Source organism: Gymnoscopelus microlampas (genome assembly GCF_963454915.1).
Source record: "Gymnoscopelus microlampas genome assembly, chromosome: 13".
Classification (NCBI taxonomy): domain Eukaryota; kingdom Metazoa; phylum Chordata; class Actinopteri; order Myctophiformes; family Myctophidae; genus Gymnoscopelus; species Gymnoscopelus microlampas.
In genome coordinates this window covers 8,012,414-8,034,945 of record NC_139950.1, presented here as the reverse complement: position 1 = coordinate 8,034,945, position 22,532 = coordinate 8,012,414, and the positions used below count along the sequence as shown (strand labels likewise).

General features: G+C 42.2%; 1 protein-coding gene across 1 annotated transcript in view; it reads right to left on the bottom strand.

The window, feature by feature from the left end:
* Nucleotides 1-3,190: 3,190 nt before the first annotated feature.
* xpo5 (exportin 5) overlaps nucleotides 3,191-22,532 on the bottom strand; it is a gene marked incomplete at its 5' end in the record, with an annotated part of 52,601 nt that continues 33,259 nt past the window's right edge. The window contains 18 exons of the mRNA XM_084075974.1: nucleotides 3,191-6,036; nucleotides 6,511-6,675; nucleotides 7,200-7,337; nucleotides 8,365-8,472; nucleotides 9,907-9,998; nucleotides 10,146-10,208; nucleotides 12,826-12,932; nucleotides 15,143-15,189; nucleotides 15,318-15,416; nucleotides 16,311-16,446; nucleotides 17,700-17,796; nucleotides 18,119-18,219; nucleotides 18,755-18,936; nucleotides 19,773-19,872; nucleotides 20,172-20,371; nucleotides 20,958-21,047; nucleotides 21,547-21,588; nucleotides 22,200-22,355. Of these exons, the coding sequence (XP_083932100.1) occupies nucleotides 5,896-6,036; nucleotides 6,511-6,675; nucleotides 7,200-7,337; nucleotides 8,365-8,472; nucleotides 9,907-9,998; nucleotides 10,146-10,208; nucleotides 12,826-12,932; nucleotides 15,143-15,189; nucleotides 15,318-15,416; nucleotides 16,311-16,446; nucleotides 17,700-17,796; nucleotides 18,119-18,219; nucleotides 18,755-18,936; nucleotides 19,773-19,872; nucleotides 20,172-20,371; nucleotides 20,958-21,047; nucleotides 21,547-21,588; nucleotides 22,200-22,355 (2,064 nt within the window). The 3' untranslated portion in view covers nucleotides 3,191-5,895. The remainder of the gene's footprint in view (nucleotides 6,037-6,510; nucleotides 6,676-7,199; nucleotides 7,338-8,364; nucleotides 8,473-9,906; nucleotides 9,999-10,145; nucleotides 10,209-12,825; nucleotides 12,933-15,142; nucleotides 15,190-15,317; nucleotides 15,417-16,310; nucleotides 16,447-17,699; nucleotides 17,797-18,118; nucleotides 18,220-18,754; nucleotides 18,937-19,772; nucleotides 19,873-20,171; nucleotides 20,372-20,957; nucleotides 21,048-21,546; nucleotides 21,589-22,199; nucleotides 22,356-22,532) is intronic.

The following is a 22,532-nucleotide window of genomic DNA, read 5'->3' as shown; positions in this document are numbered from 1 at the left end:
AGCACAGGGTTCCGGATCAACGGTGCTGCTTCTGTCACACAGGGTGCGTCCCAGCTGGACTTTGAGGATGTAATTAATACCCGCAACTACCTGCAAGCAAAATGGTACAGTTAGGCATTTATCAGCTTTGTATCGCTTAGTGCCGTGGTTCTCAAAGTGGGGTCGAGGCACGAGACTCCTGAATTTTTACCCTTTCTCCTGCTGTGCTTATAAATTGTTATTTCTCCTGAACAATATCCTTTATTTTGCCCAACTCAACCCAGACTCTGTGGCAAAAGTGAACATGCCCAAGGGTGTTAAACATCCCACTGATATGCAGCCAGGGCCATAATGTTAATACTAAGTGAAAACTAAGATAGACAGATGCTTTATTTGTCCTAGCGGAAATTCATTTTGCACCAAGCAGCCATCAGGACACAAATATATCACAGCGCATAAATAAATACACAATACATTGACAATACTACACAGCTCCTCTCTTACAGAGAGGAAAATAGAATAGGCTACCAGTTATAGTTCAAGAGGCATCCTCACATTACACATGTTACGCACAGAACTGAGTCCGGTGAGGAAAAGTACAAAAGTATTGGTATCAAAATATACTTATACTACATTTCACATGTTTTCAAATGTATTAACATCTTTTGAAAATAACAGATCTACAAGCTCACAATCTTGTAGGTCGGCTATAAGTGGGTAAAGCATGTTTTGTAATAAATCAAAATCTACAAAGTAACTAGTAACTAAGGTTTTCAAATAATTGTAGTAGAGTAAAAGTTAAATGTTTGCCTCCGATATGTAGCGGAGTAGAAGTAAAAGTACTGACATTTTTAAATACTCTAGTAAAGTAAAAAATACCTAAAAATTGTACTTAAGTAAATGTACTTAGTTACTTTACACCATTGTTTTTCACAGTCCAATGTTGACAGGTATGCCTAGTATTGTCTAAAGGCCAGTCCACACCAATGCAACAAGCAAAGTTCTGCAACAACCATTATCAACAAATGGCACCGGTATGCAATTTAGAAACTGGTTGCAAGTTGCGACTATAGTTGCATTGGTGTGGACTGGGCTTAAGGGTTCTATGGTCCCCCTTACAGCAGTGGTTCTCAACCTTTTCATGCCGTAACCCCCCCCCCCCACCCAAATAATCATATATGAACTGGGGACCCCCACTCTGATAAGCACTTGAATGTAGGAGTTCAGTTGAGGCATTACATTTAGTTTGACTCGGTTCCACAGATAAATATTGTGAAAATAGCAGATCTACAAGCTCACAACACCTGTATTGCGAGCTTGTAGATCGGCTATTTTCACATTGTTTGTCTCTTTCATATAATATTTGAGAATTTGGCCAATGTGTCACCAGTTTTTATTGTTCAGTTTGATGATCAGCCTACTTTTGATGCAGTAATGGTCTTTTTTCCGCCAAATCATGTGGGGACCCCCTGGGGGTCCCGACCCACAGGTTGAGAACCACTGCACAGGTCTGGGCCTAACTCTAAAAGCACACAAACGGAATCAAATGGACCCATGATGACGTGGACCGTTTGTATGCGCTCAGAGTTATGAGAATCACTGGAGAAATTAGATATGAGTGCATTCGTCGGCAGTGGTGGATAAAGTACTCACATTTTTTACTTAAGTAAAAGTATCAATACTGCAATGTAGAAATTCTCTGTTACAAGTAAAAGTCTGGAATTCAAAATTGACTTGAGTAAAAGTACAAAAGTATTGGCATCAAAATATACTTAAAGTACCAAAAGTAAAAGTAGCCAACTCATTATACAGAATGTCCCATTTTACCTAAATCTTTTGAAAATAGCAGATTGGCTACATTTTCAAATGGCCCAAACACACACACACACACACACACACAGCTGAAGTGGTTAATGTAAGTTTTGTAATAATAATAAAAATCTGCAAAGTAACTAGAAACTTAGGTTTTCAAATACTTGTAGTGGAGTAAAAGCACAATATTTGCCTCTGAGGTGTAGTGGAGTAGAAGTAAAAGTAGCAAAAACTGAAAATACTCCAGTAAAGTAAAGAAAATACCTCAAAATGGTACTTAATAAGTACAGTGCTTGAGTAAATGTAAGTTACTTTACATCAGCAGGGAAGCGCTTTTCTTGTTGTACCTGAGTTTTGGCTGATGAAATGTTTAGGATTTTGTAAGCCAGCAGGTCGTGCTCATTGTCTCGGTTGAACTCGCCCACCGCGAACCGCGCGGCCCGGAGAACGTCTCCGCGGGTCGGCGGCACGGCGCGCGGCGCGCCGGTCATGGCCTGGTGATGATGACGCACATCATAAGACACCACGGAACACCATGTCAGAAGAACACACAGTGAACACAACCACAACAACAACGACGACAGGCTCATCGTGGATAAAATGGAACAATAGGCTGTATGCACAGCAGCCATAGCCTACTGGAAAGAAATTGGGCCTCTAATTACTTCCTTAGCAACAGGTGTTACCAATGACACTAATTAAGGCTCTGTTCCATTCTGGTCAAACTAGAGTCAGGGTGCTGATGTAGTGTACGATGGCTCACTGGGAACACCAATGGGTCTCAAAGTGTGGTCCAGGGACCCTCATGCCTCATGGTTCCTTGAGGGGGTTCCAAATGGCCCCTTATGGATGTGTCCATTGTACACTCTCAGAGTTACGGGTATCCTTGAAATTAAAACGTTTGAGAACCACTCAGTTACTTTACACCACTGATATTCTGGTCAAACAGTCAGGGTGCTGATGTTGTGCATGTTGGCTATTAACTGGAAACACTGCTACACCAGTGGGTCTCAAAGTGTGGACCATGGTTCATTGAGGGGGTTCCAAATGGCCCCTTACTGGTGTGTAACTTACAGGTCCATTTGTACACTCTCAGAGTTATGGGGGACCTTGAAATTAAAATGTTTGAGAACCACTGCGTGCTACATAAAATGGAACAGAGCCTCCAATAGTATCATTGGTAAAAAAAATCTGTGAAGGAAGTAAGCAAGGGAGAGGCCCAATTTATTTCCAATATCAGAGCCTATAACGTTTCATGAAATGAAGCGCAAAAATGGACTGACTTATGACCTCACTTTTAACTAACTATGCTTATGACCCCCAACAGAGGGAGAGTAACGAAAGAATGTCCTCAAGACGCACCATTTTCAATACAGCTTTTATTTTAGAAACAGCAAAATATAAACGGCACTACGTTGTCATATTATTTTCTTATCTGTACATTCATTTTTTAGTGTTGAACAAAAGGAACACAGAAAAACAATCAACTATAGTTGAGGGAGGGAGCATGGGTCTTTTTATTTTATTATATATAAAAAAAGGAACTTGAATCGCTCACAAAATGTCATATTAGCCCCGGTCGGCGGTTCTAGACCAATGACAGCCTATTTTGGGAAGGTTTGGGGCTTATAATAAAAAAGAAAAGAAAATACAATTACAAAAAACATATAACAAACTAAAACATTGTACCCCTTATTTGACATTGTCACACTACTTTAGAAATGCTTATTGATCAATACTAGTCTTTGACTGTTTCCTTAACATTGTATAACTGTTGACATTGACAGTAGTACTATGGCACCCTTTCAAGTGTTATTTGCCCAATAATAATTAAAAATGTATAAGGATTTTGATGTCCATGGTTAGGAGTATCATAAAACATGGTGTGGGCTAATATAAAGTAAATTATATCCTATTCACACCAGCCCCACAATCTCTCAGTCTTCAAATGACATCTTTCTTAAGACTGTCTTTATGCATTTTGTATTCTATTGCTAGTCTACACCGAATCTTTGTCAAAAATAGAAATCTACAAACTCACATTGTGACATGCTGTGAGCTTGTAGATCTGCTATTTTCACAGAATGTTTATTATGACATGCCCAGAATAGGACGATAGGGTTCAAATGTTAACCCATTGAAACCGGGAAAGCATCTGTCATTTTAGATTTTTGCGTTGGCTATACAAAAATAGTAGATAAACAAGCTCACAAGCGTGTCACTTTGTCCCGTGCTGCAAGCTTGTATATCTGCTTTTTTTTTGTTTGAAAAAAAGTGAGAGGACTACTGATTTAGAAGGCATTTGTAGAATCGGCCTCAGGTCTTAATGTGTTCAGAATGTTGGCAAAAGAAAGGCTGTAAATGGACAATAACAGAAAGAAGGGAGCCATGCTGTAATCTGGATTTGTAATGTGTAAATAAAAACTGTAGACATTACTGGTCATTAGCTGAAAAAACTGTCTGGCGACAGCGACAATGTGTGTATGTATACATACAGCAGTGGTTCTCAAACGGTTTCATGTCAAGGATCCCTAAATTGACATGAATTTGGCCACAGACCCCCATCTAATAAGGTTTTGAAAGAGTCCGACCCCATGAGATTTATTAAAACATTTCCAAAATTCCAAATTTCTACATTTTTAAAAATGTTTCGAATTAATAGCCGATCAACAAGCTCACAACACGTCGTTTTGAGCTTGTAGATCGGCATTTTTTTTATAGCCCAATGCAATGCCCGGGAATCTAACCCGGATGGAAAGCCAACATCTTATCCTAAGGGGGAATCCCCCCCCCCCTGGTTGGCGTGAGATATTAGGCTTTTTGGTCATCAGGCATAGGCTAGTGTTAAAAGTGGTTCAACTGATTTTAAGGCTATATTAACACATTTAGCTGGGGACCCCCTGGAACCCCCTCAAGGACCCCTGGGGGTCCCTGGACCCCACTTTTGAGAACCCCTGACATACAGTATCTTGTATGTTTAGGTCTATAGTATGTATTGCATTCAACTTTAAACCTTCATGGCATTGGTATAGGGTGGGCTACCTGATCCTGTGGCCTTGCGCCCCTCTCCCTTAGAAGCGTGTGTCTGGGTGTGTTCTGGTGCGAATCCACGAGGAACACATCCAATCCAAGCCACAATGTAAAGGAAATACCTCACATTTGTTTGGTAACTATGACTAAACGCTGATTCATACTTCTGTCTTATGACGGAGCATAAATTAAGCATGAGCCTGCACACAAAAAACAACCACACGCAACACGACAGAAAAGAAAAAAAACATTCCTTTGTTGTTGTGACTTAAAACAGAACGATCCCTTTAACAATGAAGGAATGTAGTGCTGGTTTGTCCTTTTTTTCTTCTTCTTCTTCACTGGAAGCAGGAGTGTCCAAAACAAAAACGAGATATATAAAAAAAAATATTCCATGACTAACTGAAACAATTTAAGTACAACATACAGTAGTGAACTCCTTCCTTTTTTTTTTTTACATTAGCTATTAAGTTCACCACTAAACAGGTTTGTTTTTCCATTAAGTCATATGAAATTCATCTTGTTCCTTAGATCAGTCAACTACCATTAGCAGACAGCGCTGACCAGTTAAGTGATATGTTCTTTTGGCACTGTACTGCAGTTTGTAGTGAGTGTTTGTGCGACTGGTGAAGTGTGACCAAACGGAGGAATGAAAAATAAAAAAAAACGCAATTCCTGTCGTCACCAACTGAACTGTATAAGACAGGAAAAGAACTGCAGTATTATCTGGAGGCATATTACAGTCACACCAAAAAAACAGACGCTCATATTTAAAACCATACTATAGTATATTAATCGAAAGGAGCAATTTGTCTGCTTCTTCCAGTTCCACCACTTGTACTAATGGTATGTTAACGTGTAGGTTTTCTTCGGCCTTTCCTTTGTAGGGCATTTCATATACCTGAGGTATGTTTTGTATATCCTTCAGGAGCAGAGAACCGAGCTTTAGTTTGTGCACTCACAGTCAATTAATGTAGATATTGTGTGTGTGTGTGTGTGTGTGTGTGTGTGTGTGTGTGTGTGTGCGAGCTTCTGCAGTCCAGTGTGAGGTCTTTCAGATCGTCCCGTGTGCTCCTAAAGAGTGTCCTGGTCGGGGGAGAAGAGAGCTGTCAAGCCGAATTCAGTCAAAATCTCTTTCTCGGGCTTGGATTTTTTAAAGAGGGACGGCAGATTCCGGATATGAACCTCCTTCCTGAACTGCTGGCACAAGGCTTTCTACAGGAGATCAGAGATTAGAAAAAAGAGAGAGAGAAAAAAATAAGAAGTTAAAACAGAGTCGTCCAAGATCATAAAGTACAAAAACCCTACCAGGAGGAAGAAACTTCATTAGATTGTACAGCCCCAATGAGTTACTGTACAATTTTCTCTGCCCAGGACACAGGAAATTTATGACACAGCCCGAAATGGCAACGCTGTGCAGAGAATTGCAGTATTATATCCAAGACTATTTGCTGAGCAGTCTACAGCAAAGGTTCTCAAAGTGGATTCCAGGAACTCTCTGGGTTCCTTAAGGGGGTCTAACTCTGACAGTGTACAAATGGAACCACATCGGGTCCATTTGGTTCCATTTGTACACCGTCAGAGTTAAGGGGAGACCTTGAAATGGAAAAGTTTGCACACCATTGGTCTACACAGTGTGATGGCCATATTAGAGAAACGCTGCCCTCCAGTGGTGGATCATGACCTTACCCCCACAGTGCCGGCGATGAGCTTCCTGAACTGGTCTTTCCTCTTCTTCTCGCCAACAGTCTGTCCGTTGGGGTCGAGTAGCCTGTTATCATACTGGTCCAGAGCCTCCACGTTAATGTTTGGGATTTGCACCATCACCGCCCTCAGCTCCATGTAGCGTGGTCGCTGGGACACACATCATGGACAAGGGGAGGAAAGGGGACGATGTCAGTGAGTGCTGCATGTTTAGACAAACTTAGTAAGTTAAGTTTGTTAAGTAGGTCAAAGTTGGCTTTTTGCCGGTATGGGCCAAGCAGCGAGAGGGTCTATTAGGGGTGCAGTTAATCGAAGTAATCGCATTTTAATCGATTACAAAATATCTAATAATCTAACAGAATAATCGATTAATAATCTATCCCTATTTTGGGGCGTGACATTGTAGGTAAAGGTTTTTCACTATTCTTACAAGACACCATCGTGTGCTGAAGTATGAAATAACGGTTAAGTAGTTAATTTGTTAATAAATAAATATTAAAAAATATAATTATATATTAAAAAAACGATCAATCAAAATCGATGGAACAATCTCTAAGAAGATAATCGATCTAGGTACAGCCCTAGTGTCTCATCCCCTTTACGACAATAAAAAAAGTAAATTCTTCTAAATATTGCAGTTAAAAAACATCGAATAAGCAACATGCCAGTCTCACCAGGTTCTCATAGATGACCATGGCCAGCTGTGACAGAGCAGAGTTGCACACCTCGTGCTGGCCGTGCATCTGCAGGCCCCTCAGCACGCTGGTGAAGAACCATGTGACCGCCTCGGGAAGCAGGTTGTTCCACGCAACCTGGGCACAAGTTGAAAGCAACGTGAGAATTTATTAAAACGGTGTTCATTTTGACAGGACATTTTTATTTGGTTTTGCTCATTTTTGAATAAAATTCCATTTCGTTTTGTCTCCTGGAATTTTTTAGTTTTTGTCTAGTTTTAGTTTAATACAGAAGCGTTCGCGGCCCACACATCTGACCACTTAAGACGGCAGCCATTCGGCTGCCGTGTTAAGTGGTCAGATGTGTCGATTGTGTTCCGGCATGGGTCAATCGAACCGACGTAGTATACTTTAAGATGCTTTTCATCGGTATCACAATGAACACTCATTTTTCAAGGTTTGAAAAAAGATCTTTTACATTAATTTAAAGATCGAGATCATAATACTTGTGCAGGGAATAAAGGAGAAAAAAAAACATCACGACCAAGTCCCAATCTGTGACCTGTGAAACAGCGTGATAGGAGTTCTCCACACTAGCACTGTGTTATCTAAACAATAGCACAATATGTAGAATTATGTTTAGGTATTATCGTTCTCCCTATGTCCTCTTGCTGTTCAACATGCAGCTAACCAGTTGGAGGAAACTGCAGACCGAGGCTTTAACATTTGCTTTTACGAAATATCCGAGACCATTAGGGTTTTATGGAAGATGCTTCTGAACATGTTTTCTATTGCTAGTTTGACCCATTCTAATACTCTTTGACGGAAGTCAGTAGTGGCGACTGAATCGGAATTCATAAGAGACTAGTTAAACCACATGAACCCTAGTGTCCATGTTCTGGGCATGTCAAAATGGGCGAACGATCTGCAAAAAAACAGCAGATATGCCAGCTCACGACGCGCCGTCAAGCGTTGTACATCGGCCATTTTTGGCGAAGAGAGTTGGTGTAGTGGGAAGAAAGGAGGCGGCCAAGTACAGGCCTCCTGGGGGACCCCACTAAACTAAATGTATAGGGTTTTTAAAAAACTGGTTAAAGAGGTTTCCAGGTCAAACTCAATCAAGTGAAAAACCAAAAACATAGATCCTCCTCACTATATGACCTACCTGACGTAGCAAGCCCCAGCAGAGCATGGAAGCAGACCGGTGACAGTTACTGGTGTCTTTCCATGACAGAGAGGTGAAAGCCAGTGTCAGCAGATCCATATAAATGTCCTGGCAAGAGAAACACCGATAGATAGTGAATACACAGTATGTATACAGTTTAAGCCAGTGGTTCTCAAACTTTTTCCAAGTCAAGGACCCCCAAATTGATATGTATGAGTCCCCTCTGCTGTGCACCATTCCTGACAGAAATTCATGTCTGTAGCAGATACTTTATTTTTCCTGATACTTATTTGCTTCCATCAATTGTCCATATATCAGAACGATTCTTATTTATAATTATACATTCTGGGCATCCTCTCGAATTAGTTACGCTGGGAAATATTGTCGCTCAAGATGCTAAAAGTCTTGATTCATCAGGCCATGCCATGGCCATGAAATGTCTCCGTCAATTAATTCTCTCTTGCTTTGTCTGTCAGGTTGTAGGCTTGGTCATTGGGTATTCATTTTATCAGATATATAAACCAACGATACAATAACCAGAGAACAACAGAAAATCAAACCCAAAAAAGACAATACAAGACGTCCAGTGGACCAATAATATTGGTCTCTACGCTACAGTTATCATTGTGTTCTGTGTAAAGTAATGGTATTATTGCATTGTATTATTAATAATAATAATAAATGCAATTTTATATAGCGCTTTTCTAAATACTCAGTCACTTTACAAAACAGACACAAAATAAAACAACTTTATTAGGAAAAAAACGAGTTAAAAAGGTAAAGAAACCCTAAGCAACACAAAGGGAATATAATACGCATAGGGAATGCATATCATAGTTATCATTGTGTTCTGTGTGTGCAATGTAATGTTATTGCATGGTTATCATTGTGTTCCATGTGTCTACGGTAATGGTATTACTGCTTCCTCTGGCTGATAATGGCTTTGCAGCGAAGAGGCTGAATAATACATAACACGGCTGCTGCTGCTACATCTGGCAAGTTCTCCTGACTGAAGAAAATGTTGAATACAAAGTCATGCTAAACAAAATGAGGGCTTTGCTGAGTGGAAGCCTCTATGTGAGTGTAATCTACAGCAGTGGTTCTCAAACTTTGTCATGTCAAGGACCCCCAAATTGACACTTATTAGCCCGCGGACCCCCATTTGTAAAGATAAGCCAGGGACCTCCATAAGAGAAGATTTGTACGGCTCTAGCAGTGATTCTCAATCATTGTAATTTAAGGACCCCCCCCCCCAGTTTGACGTGCATTAGGCTACAGACCCCCATTTAATGGCATTTCTATATCTGGGACCCCAATTTATATTGTAAAATCAATGTTAATTTAACTCTGAGAGTGTACAAAAAAAAAACATTTGTAGACTCTCAGAGTTACAGACCCATAAGGGTCCATTTGGTTCCTATAAATCATTTAGCTGGGGACCCCCTGGTATCCCCTCAAGTACCCCTGGGGGTCCTCGGACCCCACTTTGAGAACCAATGATGTACAGTACACCAAAAATGTGTCATGGCGCTGTACCCTGACCTCATGTTTCAGTAGACACTTCCCCAGCTCGGTCAGTTCATCTGTGGCGTGTGCAGGAGCAGGATGGGACGCTTCCACCATCATCTCTTCATCTACAAGCACACGCACATTCACACACATTAGAAACTGAATCTAGAAGCGCACACATTCACCACGCAGCACAAAACACACAATAAGAGGCTTCATGTAGAAGGAAGGACACACACACACACACACACACACACACACTCAACCCTTACCGTCTCCTTCTTCCTTGATCCCTCCTGCATGTTCAGGCACTTTTCTGGCGATACAGCTCACAGCTAGAGGGAACAGGTATTAACATGTTAGGACATGATAATAACAATACCATGGCTCCCGTAGGTTCAAAAGACTGCAGTAACGCGACATTTTCTTAACCACCCTATATACACTTTGTTGACTGGGATCCCACAGTGGTCTGTACTTGGTCCTCTCCTTTTTTCGCTCAATATCCCGGCCAAAAATAGCCAATGTATACAAGCTATGCCACTACAGACACCAGTCAGTTTGAGGACGAAGAGCTGTCCCTAATTTGATTGCCTCGATTCAATTTCTACTTTCTCCATTGAATTGTTGGTATGGTCACTAGAGAGAGAGCTTGAATAACACTCAACTGACACTAAATGGCACAGTCACAACTGATTTGGTAAGGCAACCACTTACATGCTGTGATAGATAATAGGCAGGAACGGAAGCGTTGTTTGAAGAAGTGATCACTTTTAACCACTTTCAAGCTGCCGTCTATATTTTTAATACATCATTATAGGTGGACAGATTTCCAACACATCATATCGCAGTGCATTGTGAGTATATAGGGTTTAAGTTGTTAATTTGGTAAGATCGAGAGGTATATCCGGCCTAGTCTTGTATTGATTGAGCATCGATTAGTGAGCATTGATCATTTTGCAGGTCAAAGTTACTTGTCAGATCTATTCGCAACAGGTCAACCTCCATTGGAGTGAATGAGGGTCAAATGGTTCAAACTAGGGCATTTACGAATAGTGATTTTTAGTATTCGACTTCGAATACCTAAAAGTAGTCGAATATTCGATTATTCGCAGGTGAAATATCATATTTTTCGGCGTGACAAAAGGCGGAGTTGTTGAAATCATAGTCATCGATTGGCTGTGAGAGGCTGTTTACATCCCAGCTGTGCGTTCTGATTGGACTAAACCCTGAGTAGCATATATCTATGAATCAAAGCAGACCTACAAATTTACAATACCTCGCGGATGGACGCGTTGTGAACTTGTAGATATGCACAAAACATGAACTTGTAGATACTGTATGCACAAGACACCGTCTTACAACGGAACATAAGCACAACAGTGTACATGCTGCTTTTGGTTCAATGAATGAAGTGAAACTAGTTAACTCATTCATTCAACTTAGAAAACTCAGAAAATGGTTGTTCAAGCCTATCTTATCTATGTTCAACAACAACCAGAGTTATGTCCATCCTTTGTTCATTACATGTACAATGTATGTTTACATGCTCTAACAGCAGGCTATAAATAAATACAAGATCAACTTCACTCCATCGCGACCCGTTAGTTTTTTAACACATCGGGTGCCGAACACGGTCTGAACCGTGAGTTTAGTCTTTTTGTTTTCTTTCGTTTTTCTCCGCGCGGGCGGGGCTAGACCAGCTCTGGGAGCACCCACCACCCTGCGAAGGAAGTGCCAGATCGCTCACCTGAAACAAAAAATGGCTCCCATCCGCTTCCTGTCTATTTCCTACTTTGAAACGCCTATATCTCCGAATCTGTTTCCTGTGGGGAAAACCGGTCATGCGCGATCCCCCCCCGTTGTAACTCGCGAGGGAAATGTTATGGTTCCAGGCTGTAGCCAGGCTCATGGCACAACATGAATCGATGCTTTTTTTTTGCGTGGATTTGCTTGTAACGCACGCGGAAGCTTTAAACAATGGGGAGAATGCTGGCACCCACGGTAAGTTGTTATGAAAAAATGCTGGCACCCGATGTGTTAATAATGCCGCACACTTGTACCTTTGTTGGATAAGCATAAGATAAAGTTGAATATGAAACATGACATCACCGCAAGAGCTACTGTAAAGACTGTGCTACCAAACTGTGGATATACTCGGCAACAGGAACGAGTGACTGTTACTGTACCACCCACTACCCTAGACTTCACGACATGTCTCCAATCTAACTAGTTAACAAACTACAGTAATAAACTCAGCAATAGTAAGTAAAGTATTTACACTGTTGTCAGCATTGCGCTTGCTTTTTTAAATCTTTCTTGGAGTGCTGCTCCTCCCCTCCTACATTGAGTGACGGCATTTCACATACTACGGTATGAAATGATTGACAACAATCAACCATGAATGGGTAAGGAGAACTACCAACACCAGAGCTCACAGCAGCATGTCTGCTGTAGATATATTACCACTGCTTAATAAAAAAAAATCACACCCAGTGTGAAGTGGGCGGTGTGTGGTCATCACAACATGACTCACTTAAAAAAAAAGACTTTTTTTTAAGTCCATACTGCTATTCATAGGGCTGCACATGTGTCATGTGTTTCGCTAGCCAATCACAGCCCTGAATTTGCAAAGTCAACCAATCACATTACAGCTAGTGGTGATGACACTAGCTGTAATGTGATTGGCTGACTTTGCAAAAGTATAGATTTGCATTGACTGTGGAAGGGTTAGGGGTGTAGACTGCGTTGTAGACTATTGACCAATCACGGTGCAGGATTGGTCAGTGTCCAAAACTCACTTATAGGGGGCGGTTACACCGCCCCAAAAATATTAAGAAAAAAGCGCATTATTGACATTGGTGTACAGCGTTGAATAGTGAATTTTGATATTCGATTATCCGAATATCCGACTATTCTGAGAATGCCCTAGTTCAAACAAAGTAGACTTACTGAGGAGATCCAGCACCTCTCGGGTGAGCAGGCGGACCAGGTGCTCCTCCAGCATCTCCTGGGTCACCTGGCTATCTTCATACACCACCTCCTCTTCATCCTCCTCGCTATACACACACACAGAGGAGAAGCAGAGCATCAGCACAACCTCCTCACTACTCCCCCAGTCACATTAACCCATTGAGGCTTCGTCCACACGTACACGGGTATTTTCATAAACGCAGATATTTCGTTTTCGTTTTTGAAAACCTCCGCGTCTACACGGCCCTGTTTAAAAAAATCTCTCTGTCCACACGGCAACGGCTAAACGTTAACGGCTAAATGCAAAAACTCCGTTTACCGTGTCCACACGGGAACACATAGCCGGAGTTTTTAAAAATCTACACTGTGGCAGGAGTTTTCCAAAAGATGCGTTTACATGGAGCAAAAACGCGTTTGCGTGTGGACGAACCCCCCAAAACGCATATAAAAAGCTACGTTTATGAAAATACCCGTGTACGTGTGGACGAAGCCTGAGAGACATGGAACGCATCTGTGTCACTTTTTGATTTGAGCTAAAAAGCATTATTTTACACCTTGACTCGTGAAAATTTGTGCAAATCTTGAATATATATATTTTTAAAGGGAACATTTCTAACTCATATCTTTGCTTCTGGGGGTCCCTGGGACAAAATATTTTGAGATGGGGGTCCGCGGCCAAATAATACATTTGGGGGTCCTTGACATGAAAAGGTTTGAGAACCACTGACATAGCAACACAAGTTTTTTTTATTTTAAACATAGGATTTAGGATTTAGAAGACATTTTGTAGAATCGGCCTCAGGTCTTAATGGGTTAAAACACATTCTCCAGTTCCCTTCGTTGCACTTCTAACAACTCACAAACACAGGACAAATACTACGGATAAATGTGTCACAAAAGCTAGCAAGCTTATGAAAGATCCCAGCCATCCCAGCCACAGACTGTTCCACATGCTACCACCAGGTGGCAAGTGGCTTTAGAGCCACAGGCTATAGATTGCTAAACAAAAGCTACTTCTCCTGGACTATCAGGGTTTATGACCCATCAGGCCAGGATGGCCTGCCTGTTTAGAGTCAGAGGGCAGCCTGTGGTGAACAATGACAAAGACACCGGCACAGGTCACTTTAAACCTCATCCTGACACACAGGGACGTGAGTGAGAGAAAGTCAAGTGAATATTGACTAAAATATATTCATATTTGTCAATATTTTTACTAAAATATTAGTAAAAAAAAAAAAACTAAAATATTGTTTTCGCAACTGTGTCCCCACCCCAAACTACTTTTAATGGTCGAGATACGCATGCCGCAATAGTACGTTTTTTGATGGTCAGAAGATTTATTAAGAGTGAAGTGATGTTCAAATGGCATAGTGGACAGATAGCACAGTAGCTTCTCTAGCTCAGTTTGCACCTGATGATGCGCTTCATATTTATATTTCAGGATTGTTCCAACAGTCAAACAGCATAGTGAGAGACCCTCATCTACTGGTTGTTTTTATTGAAGCAAGGGATTAGGTCTCATGTTTAAGGAAGACCTGTCTATGCATACTGTGTTTATGCATGCATACTCTAATGCAGGGTGCCATGATGAAGTTTTTTAATCGTGACATATCTTGGGAGGAAAGATTAACACATTGACGTACCATAATGTGACATCAATTTAAGGTGCTATAAAGTAAAAATGTAATAAAGTAATATTATTTACAGGGGTGCCCTGAGCCCAAAACGTTTTTTTAATTAAAAAAATGATCCCACGATTGTGTAACCCTTTTTTCACCCGGTGCCAATTTTCTGAGTGATCCTGGGTGGTACACTCCCCCCACCAGCCTAGGGAGCCCAGGGCCGAGCTCATGCCTCCTTCAATGCATGAGCGCCAACTGACCTTCTTGTCACCTGACAGGGGGGAGTTTCACAGGTAGGACGTAGCACGTGGAAGGAACACGTTATTCCAACCAGTTCCTTTCCCCTCGCCCCGGCTGTCATTGGGGAGGCGGTATATCAACCAGGATTACTACATGTTTTTTTGTGAGGGTATTAACTACCCTGAGAGACACAGGGAGAACATGCAAACTCCACACAGAGTAGGCCCTTTCACCAACCCCACCGCTGATGACGGGGAGGAGAAGACGCCCACAGCATCCTCGGCGGGAATCATCTGGTGACAGCACTACACAGCCCAAAACGTTTGAGAACCACTGCTCTAAGATATGAGCACATAGGGAGGTGCATGTATTATACACACACACACACACACACACACACACACACACACGCACACACACACACACACACTTACCCAACAGAGGTCCTCTGGTTAATTTGCTGCCACTTGGCGTTAAGTCTCTGCAATATGCAAGCAGAAAGAAAAATGCTATAACTAATGGCATCATAATAATAACAGAATGATAACTGCAATGCTGATATTGGGGACAATAGCTCCGCCGTGTGGTGGTGAGTGGTGAAATCCTGACCGGCAGCATGTAGGCAAACAGAGGGCCCAGCAGAGGGCAGAGTAGAGAGTCATAGTAATCCTCAGGACAGGACAGGACCAGCTGCTTCATAAACACCCGTACATTAAGGGTTAAGGAAGCATGACGGTCAAATTACAACAACATAAGCTATTCTACCTGTTGAATACAAGGCTTTTTATTATTCTTAGTTTTTTTATTCTATTACTGTATGTCCCACAAACATTTAGCTACTTGTACTTTCTTGGCCCACACATCTGACGACTTCACAAGTCAAGTGGTCAGTTGGGTGGGCCGCGAATGCTTCCGACATTTTCCAAGTGGGCCCTGATCCAGAAAAGGTCGGGAACCTCTGCTCTAGCGCAGGGGTCTTCGACGTTTTCAGGCCAAGGACCCCCTAGCTGAGTGAGAGATGAAGCAGGGACCCCCTTTATATTGTATAAAATTGTGTTTCAGATTCAACTTTTTTCGTTTACTTGGTCTGCTCTTTTTTCACTCTAGACCAAGCCTCTTTGCCAAAACTAGCAGATCTACAAGCTTGTAAGGATAATTCCTTTTAACAGGTCGTTCATGAAAGTCCTCGCGGTCTTGTTTCCAATGAGAACCTGTGAGCAATTAGGGGTTAAAAGTCTTGCTCAGGGACAAATTTAATTTCAACGACACATATGCTGGCCTGGCCGGGAATCGAACCTGGGGCCTCTGGTTCCCTAGGCGGGCTCACTAACCATTCAGCTATGGCCCCCCCTAGTAGATCTGCTATTTTTTGGTTAAAGTTTTCCTCAGAAAAAGGGATGCTAGGGTTCAAGTGGTTAAGATAAAAAAAAAAAACATTTCACACAAAGATTTGGCAGACCCCCTGTAGTAACTCTGAGGACCCCCTAAGGGTCCCGGACCTACTGTTGAAGACCCTTGCTCTAGCGTGTTATCAGCAAAACCACAAGATAGAGGATGGAAACGCTGGTATATCAAAGAGACCAGAGGATGGTAAAGGATATGAATCAAAGGGCGGAATCTTCGCTCAGGCACGTAGTCGAGAGAGATGAAGGCAGAGCCAACTATCTGTCCGGCCAATCCCTCGATGGTGTAGAAGTCCTGCTGTAGCGACAGGCCTGCGTTCCCCAGGATATGGAAGCTACAGAGAAGATGAGACAACAGCAGCAAACAAATGTATCTCCAATAAATGAAGAAAAACGGATACATTTTCATCCCATGTAATGGGTAGAAGGGCTTATATAGGAAAAATGTACAAAGTTAGTAATAATAATGTGGATTATGTGGATCTCAGGATCCACATAGAAAATGTCATGGCTTTTATGTTTCTCTACTGCGCTTACATGGACTCTAATATTCCACTTATATTCAGAATAACAGCTCAATCAGAATAAAAATCCCTTATGTAAACAAGTTAATTGGAATAGAATATTCCGTTCCGGTCTGATAGGAAGGAATTTTCATTCTGGTTGAGAGGGGTGGCACAAACCTTTTTGATACTCAGTACAACAGGAAAATATCAGCATGTAAAAACCTATAACAATCGTTTCTCTCAGGTTGGATGGACTCTGGGTCGGAAGATTGACAAACAAAACAGGCAGAACCACTTGTCTAATGCATGACAAAAAGTAATATTCAGATTAAATGCTTTGATGCATGTAAACGAGGATACTTAAACAGTTACGTTTTAATCTCTGAATTATTTCACTCTGAATGAAGGAACATTGTCCATGTAAACCAGGGGTGGGTAACGTTGATGACGGAGAGGGCCACTATATTTCCACACTCACTCCAGAGGACCACATGGCATATACTGTTGGGCAGACACCTCTTAACTCTTTTTTTTCAAATGCATTCAGTTATACTTATGTTAACTTTTTTAACTTAAATACAAATACATTGGAGATAAAAAAGACAATATAATTGTAATACTAGTCATTAAGCTACTATAATATAGACTGAAGTAATTAAAGCGTGTCATGTTTGCATGTTTGGAATTGTAACAGCTGAAATCAATAATATATCGGTATTCCGATATCAACCTGCGGGCCTCATTAAGTGAAGGTGGGGGCCGCCAGTTGCCCATGTATGATGTAAACACTAAACAATCTATATGTGGATCTCTGACTTCATGTGACCAACCTATGTTGCCTGTGACGTTGTCACGTCAGTCATCTATGACGTATGACTCCAAATATGGGCACGGTTACAAGCAAGATCACAGCTCCCTTGACTTCCATTATAAAAAAAATGTAACTGAATTATTTAAAATATGTATAAAATATGATGTGAAAAAGGGAGGTAGTCTACTGCCTGTGTGCGGACATTACCTCCGAACACACAGACACCTGTCATAGACGGCTAGCCCTTTACAGAATAACAGTGTCTCCTCACCAGTTGTCATACAAGGTGCAGAAGAACCCTTGCATGCGCTCCAGGTGCGTTTTATACACAGGTGAGTCTGCGCTCTCCAGCAGAGGTTGAGGAAGGCCTGAAAAACAGCATCACAACAGTCTTTTTTTTCCTGCTGAAACAATCTGGAGGCTGTGGCCCTAACAATCAGTACGTAAAAGGGAAATATGCATTTGAAATATGCATAAAAAGGTGTAATTGTTATGTGGCATTACTGTATGCTTGTAGGTTATTTGTTATGTGTGTATATTTATGTACTGCTTTATAAGTTATTAAACAGGATTTAAAAATCTATTCTGGACTTAATAGGCAGCCAGTGAAGTGCGGCCAACACCAGTGTTATATATGTGCTCTGCGATTGGTGTTTGTAAGAATTCTGGCAGTGGTTAAGTGTGTCTCACCTAGAACCATGTTCTTCTCTACGTCCATCACGTCGTACGCCCTTTTGAAGGTCTCACTCAGGCGAGCCATGTTCTCTGGAGCGAACAGATTGTTGTGAGTTCTGACAGAGAGAGAGAGAGACAGACGGTTGTGAGTTCTATAGCGAGACAGAGAGACAGACTGTTTTGAGTTCTGACAAAGAGACTGTTGTGTGTTGACAGTGAGATAGACAGACAGAGAGACTGTTTGAGTTCTATAGTGAGTGAGACAGACAGACAGACAGACAGACTGCTGTGAGTTCTAACAGTGAGACAGACAGAGAGACTGTTTGAGTTCTATAGTGAGTGAGACAGACAGACAGACTGCTGTGAGTTCTAACAGTGAGACAGACAGAGAGACTGTTTGAGTTCTATAGTGAGTGAGACAGACAGACAGACAGACTGCTGTGAGTTCTGACAGTGAGACAGACAGAGAGACTGTTTGAGTTCTATAGTGAGTGAGACAGACAGAAAGGATGTTGTGACTCACAACAGCCTGTCTGTCTCACAACTTGTGTGAGTTGTGACAGTGAGACAGACAGACAGACAGACAGACAGGCTGTTGTGAGTTGTGACAGTGAGACTGGTGTCGCAGACATACTGTGTACAGTACAGTACCTTATGAGAGCCAGCAGGTTGGGCAGCAGGGCTAGGATCTGGGGGGTGCAGGGGTTTCTGTAGATGGGTGCTCCGTTGGAGGTGCAGCCCACCACAAAGCCCCCGGCCGTGGCCTCCTCCAGGTCGGCGGGCCAACGCGCCCGCTTCACCACGCCCAGCATGGTGTACAGACAGAAGCTCAACTGGACACACGCACAAAATATTTGTAGTCAATGTTCCATCACCATCAATGTTGCCTGCATGAGCCAAGCAGCCAAATATAGACCAAAATCATCGTGCGACATCGCCACCACAACCAAAATATATTTCCGGGTAGACTACACCGGTGTGTAATAGGGCTTTCACCAACTAGTCGACTAGTATAACCACTAGTCGACCTTGTTGGTACTAGTCAAATAGTTGATTTAAAAAAATGGATAATTTAAAATTTGTTTTAATGCCATTACTGTTATTATTATCCTCCTGCCTTTATTTTCAATCAAAAGGGGGTCAAAAGTATACCCAATAATAGCCTATCATTGGGCAATAACTCCCTTTTGAGGATCCTTGGAGGCATACAAATAAAGGCAGGAGGATAACAACAGTAATGGCATTAAAACAGTAATGGCACAATGACAGTAATGGCAGGTTAACGTCGACTAGTCGACTACCACTGGGTCAAATTAGTCGACCAGTAAAAATCTCTAGTCGTGAAAGCCCTAGGGCCTAGTGTGTAACCAGTATAGAATACTTTTTGTTCATCATTGTTGGCGTTTCTTTAGTGTGTAAGATGTTTTCACCCTGCTGTAAAACAGGCTCAGAGCCAGAGACGTTGGCTTTCCAATGCGGGAGACCCAGGTTTGAATCCTGGGGCGTTACATACAGTACTTTCTCTTGACCTTTAACTGGATCTAAACTGCTGTGCTGACCTCAACGAATGAATTTCCCCCGTGGTATCAATAAAGGTCTGATCTTATCTTATTTCAACATTGTGGTATTGCTAGTACTTACAGTACCGTAAGTAAAGAATATAGCCTACCCTGGTCCTGTTTATGGCTGCAGTGTCATCGGTGTCATGCTCACTGAGCAGCTGATCAGCACCGATGAAGGTCAGGAACTGGGCAGGGTCCCACAGCACCCTGGAACACGGCCAAATGGAGGGGACAACTGTCATTTATATAACGGCTTGAAGTGGTTCATCGGGTTAGTCGTTCATAAGAAATCATTTATTTCAACCCATAAAGGCCTGGAACGCATCTGTCTGTGTCACTTTAGATTTCTTTGGCTATTCAAAAATAGCAGATCTACAAGTTCATAGCGCACAAAATAAAGGAGGTGGTGGCCCTCTTTACCGAATGGGTTCCCAAATTTGGGGTGACTAGAAAGGGAGAGTCGCAGCCCCCTTTTACAACAAGAGGCAGAGAGTGAACACACTGACCGCGTCATCTCCTCCGACGTCCACTGGCTCACCACGGACGCCATCAGCTCCTCCATGAAGGCCTTCTGCTTGTTGAAGTCTTTGAACTGGTTGCTGATGAGCACCAGGGCTTCGATCAGAGCACACTTCTCCATCTGCGTCAGCAGGCACTCGTTGGAGAACAGCTCCTTCACGTGGTTGTAGAGCATGTCGAAACAAGGCTGCGGCGTGAAGAGAGAAAAAAAAAAACGTTCATAAGAGATTAAAACGTACTTTTCTTCTTTTTCCCTTATTTATTCAGGGAAGCCCATTGGGAGCAAGCTCTCTTTTTCAAGGGCGCCCTGATAACAACATATAAAATACATACATAATGAGAAACATAACATACATAACAAGTTTTCAGATGGGGGTCCACAGCCAAATATATATCAGTATATATATCATACCTTGGCACGAAAAGATTCGAGAACCACTGCCCTAGGGGTTCTCAGAGTTACCACAGGGGGGCTGCCAATCTTTGAGTGATAGGAACTTTATATACTTTTATATAGATATATGTGTGTGTGTGTGTGTGTGTGTGTGTGTGTGTGTGTGTGTGTGTGTGTGTGTGTGTGTGTGTGTGTGTGTATTTCCCTTTTGAACTGTGCCCCATTTGTAAGGAACCTGCATATGTGGGATGAGCAGCATCGTGAGTACACGTGTTTTGCCCATGAAAAATGCATCCACTCTTCAGTCTGATGTGTCCATAAAGTCCTTACTTTACACTTGCCTTTCCTTAAACTTTAACCCATGGAGAAGTGAGCTCACCAGAATGAACTGTGGGTAGTCTCGGCACATCTTGATGATAGAAGAGCAGGCGTGTCTCCTCACGTTCTTCACAGCCCGGGTCCGAGGCGCCTGAACATCACACATCGGAACATTGAATTTTTCGCGATAGGCTCTATGCACAGCAGCCATACTGTGAAGACATTCACAGGTGTTACCAATGATACTAATGAAGGCTCCGTTCCATTCTGGTCAAACAGAGTCAGGGTGCTGATATTGCACAGTGTTGGTTCACTGGAAACACTCTGCTACACCAGCGGGTCTCAAATGTGGGTCCAGGGAGGGACCCTCATGGTTCCTTAAGGGGTTTCCAAATGGCCCCTTATGGGTGGACCCGTAAGGGTCCATTTGGTTCCATTTGTACACTCTCAGAGTTATGGGGGTCGTGGAAATTGACAAATCTGAGAACCACTGTGCTACACTAAATGAAACAGAGCCTTCATTAGTATCATTGGTAACACCTGTGAAGGAATTGATAATATGGCTGCTGTGCATAGAGCCTATTGAAAACAGTGGAAAATCTTTGTTCTTTTTTTCCTCTTTCTTCTCATTATGTTTAACAGCTGCTCACCTTGCTTTCCTGGACAACCTCAAATGTAATTGCAGCAAAGAGCTGGAGGCAAAAAGAACAGGCAGTTCAGTCCAATGCCACCAAGGGGAAACATACACACACAAAAGAGCTGCGCTGAGCTGAGGTAAGCCATTTCTGACCACTAGAGGGTAGCACAGTGTAATAAAAAAGAAACACCAGACATACGAGTTCAATAATGGCATGGCCTCACTCCCTGTATAGTGTTTATTATTGCATACTCATATTTGTATTTTTTTCTCTTGCCAACTGTTGCTTTGACTGTGACGTCTTTCCATCATGCTGTATCTATAGTACTATAGTAGAAGAGATCCAGTAGAACTAAAAGACAAGTCATTTTATATTTGGTTGCGCTGGGGTGTCTGAAAATAGCAGATCTACAAGCTCACAACGCGTGAGCTTGTAGATCGGCTCTTTTCAGCATGCAACCAAGTGTAAAATCAGGCATTACGACGATAAAAATAAAATACATTTTAGTCGACTAAATCAACTGTAGATTTAGTCGACTAAAATCTTATGATATTTAGTCGAAACGAAAACATTTCAGACGACTAAAATATGACTAAAACTAAATGGAATTTTATTCAAAAGACTGTGACCAAAACTAGTGTCAAAATCAACACTGTAAACGGCACCTTGACGAGGACCTGGGGCAGGAAGTTTGGCCGGTGCGTGACGAAGGGGAAGAGCGTGGAGACGATGGTGAGCACGCTGGACAGGAGGAGGGGGTCCCTGGTGTCGTAGTTCAACACCGCCTGCAGGAGCTCCATGCCCTGGTCCACAGGCAACCGCTGCAACACAACAAGCACACACCAGGATAAGATGAACCCATTCAATCCGGGAACGCATGTAGGCCTACCGTGTCATTTTAGATTTTTTTTTGTTGCTGTAACCATTATTTTATACTGTTTGGGCAAGCTCATGGTGCCGCGCTATGATCTTGTACATTTTGGTAATCTTTGAATCCA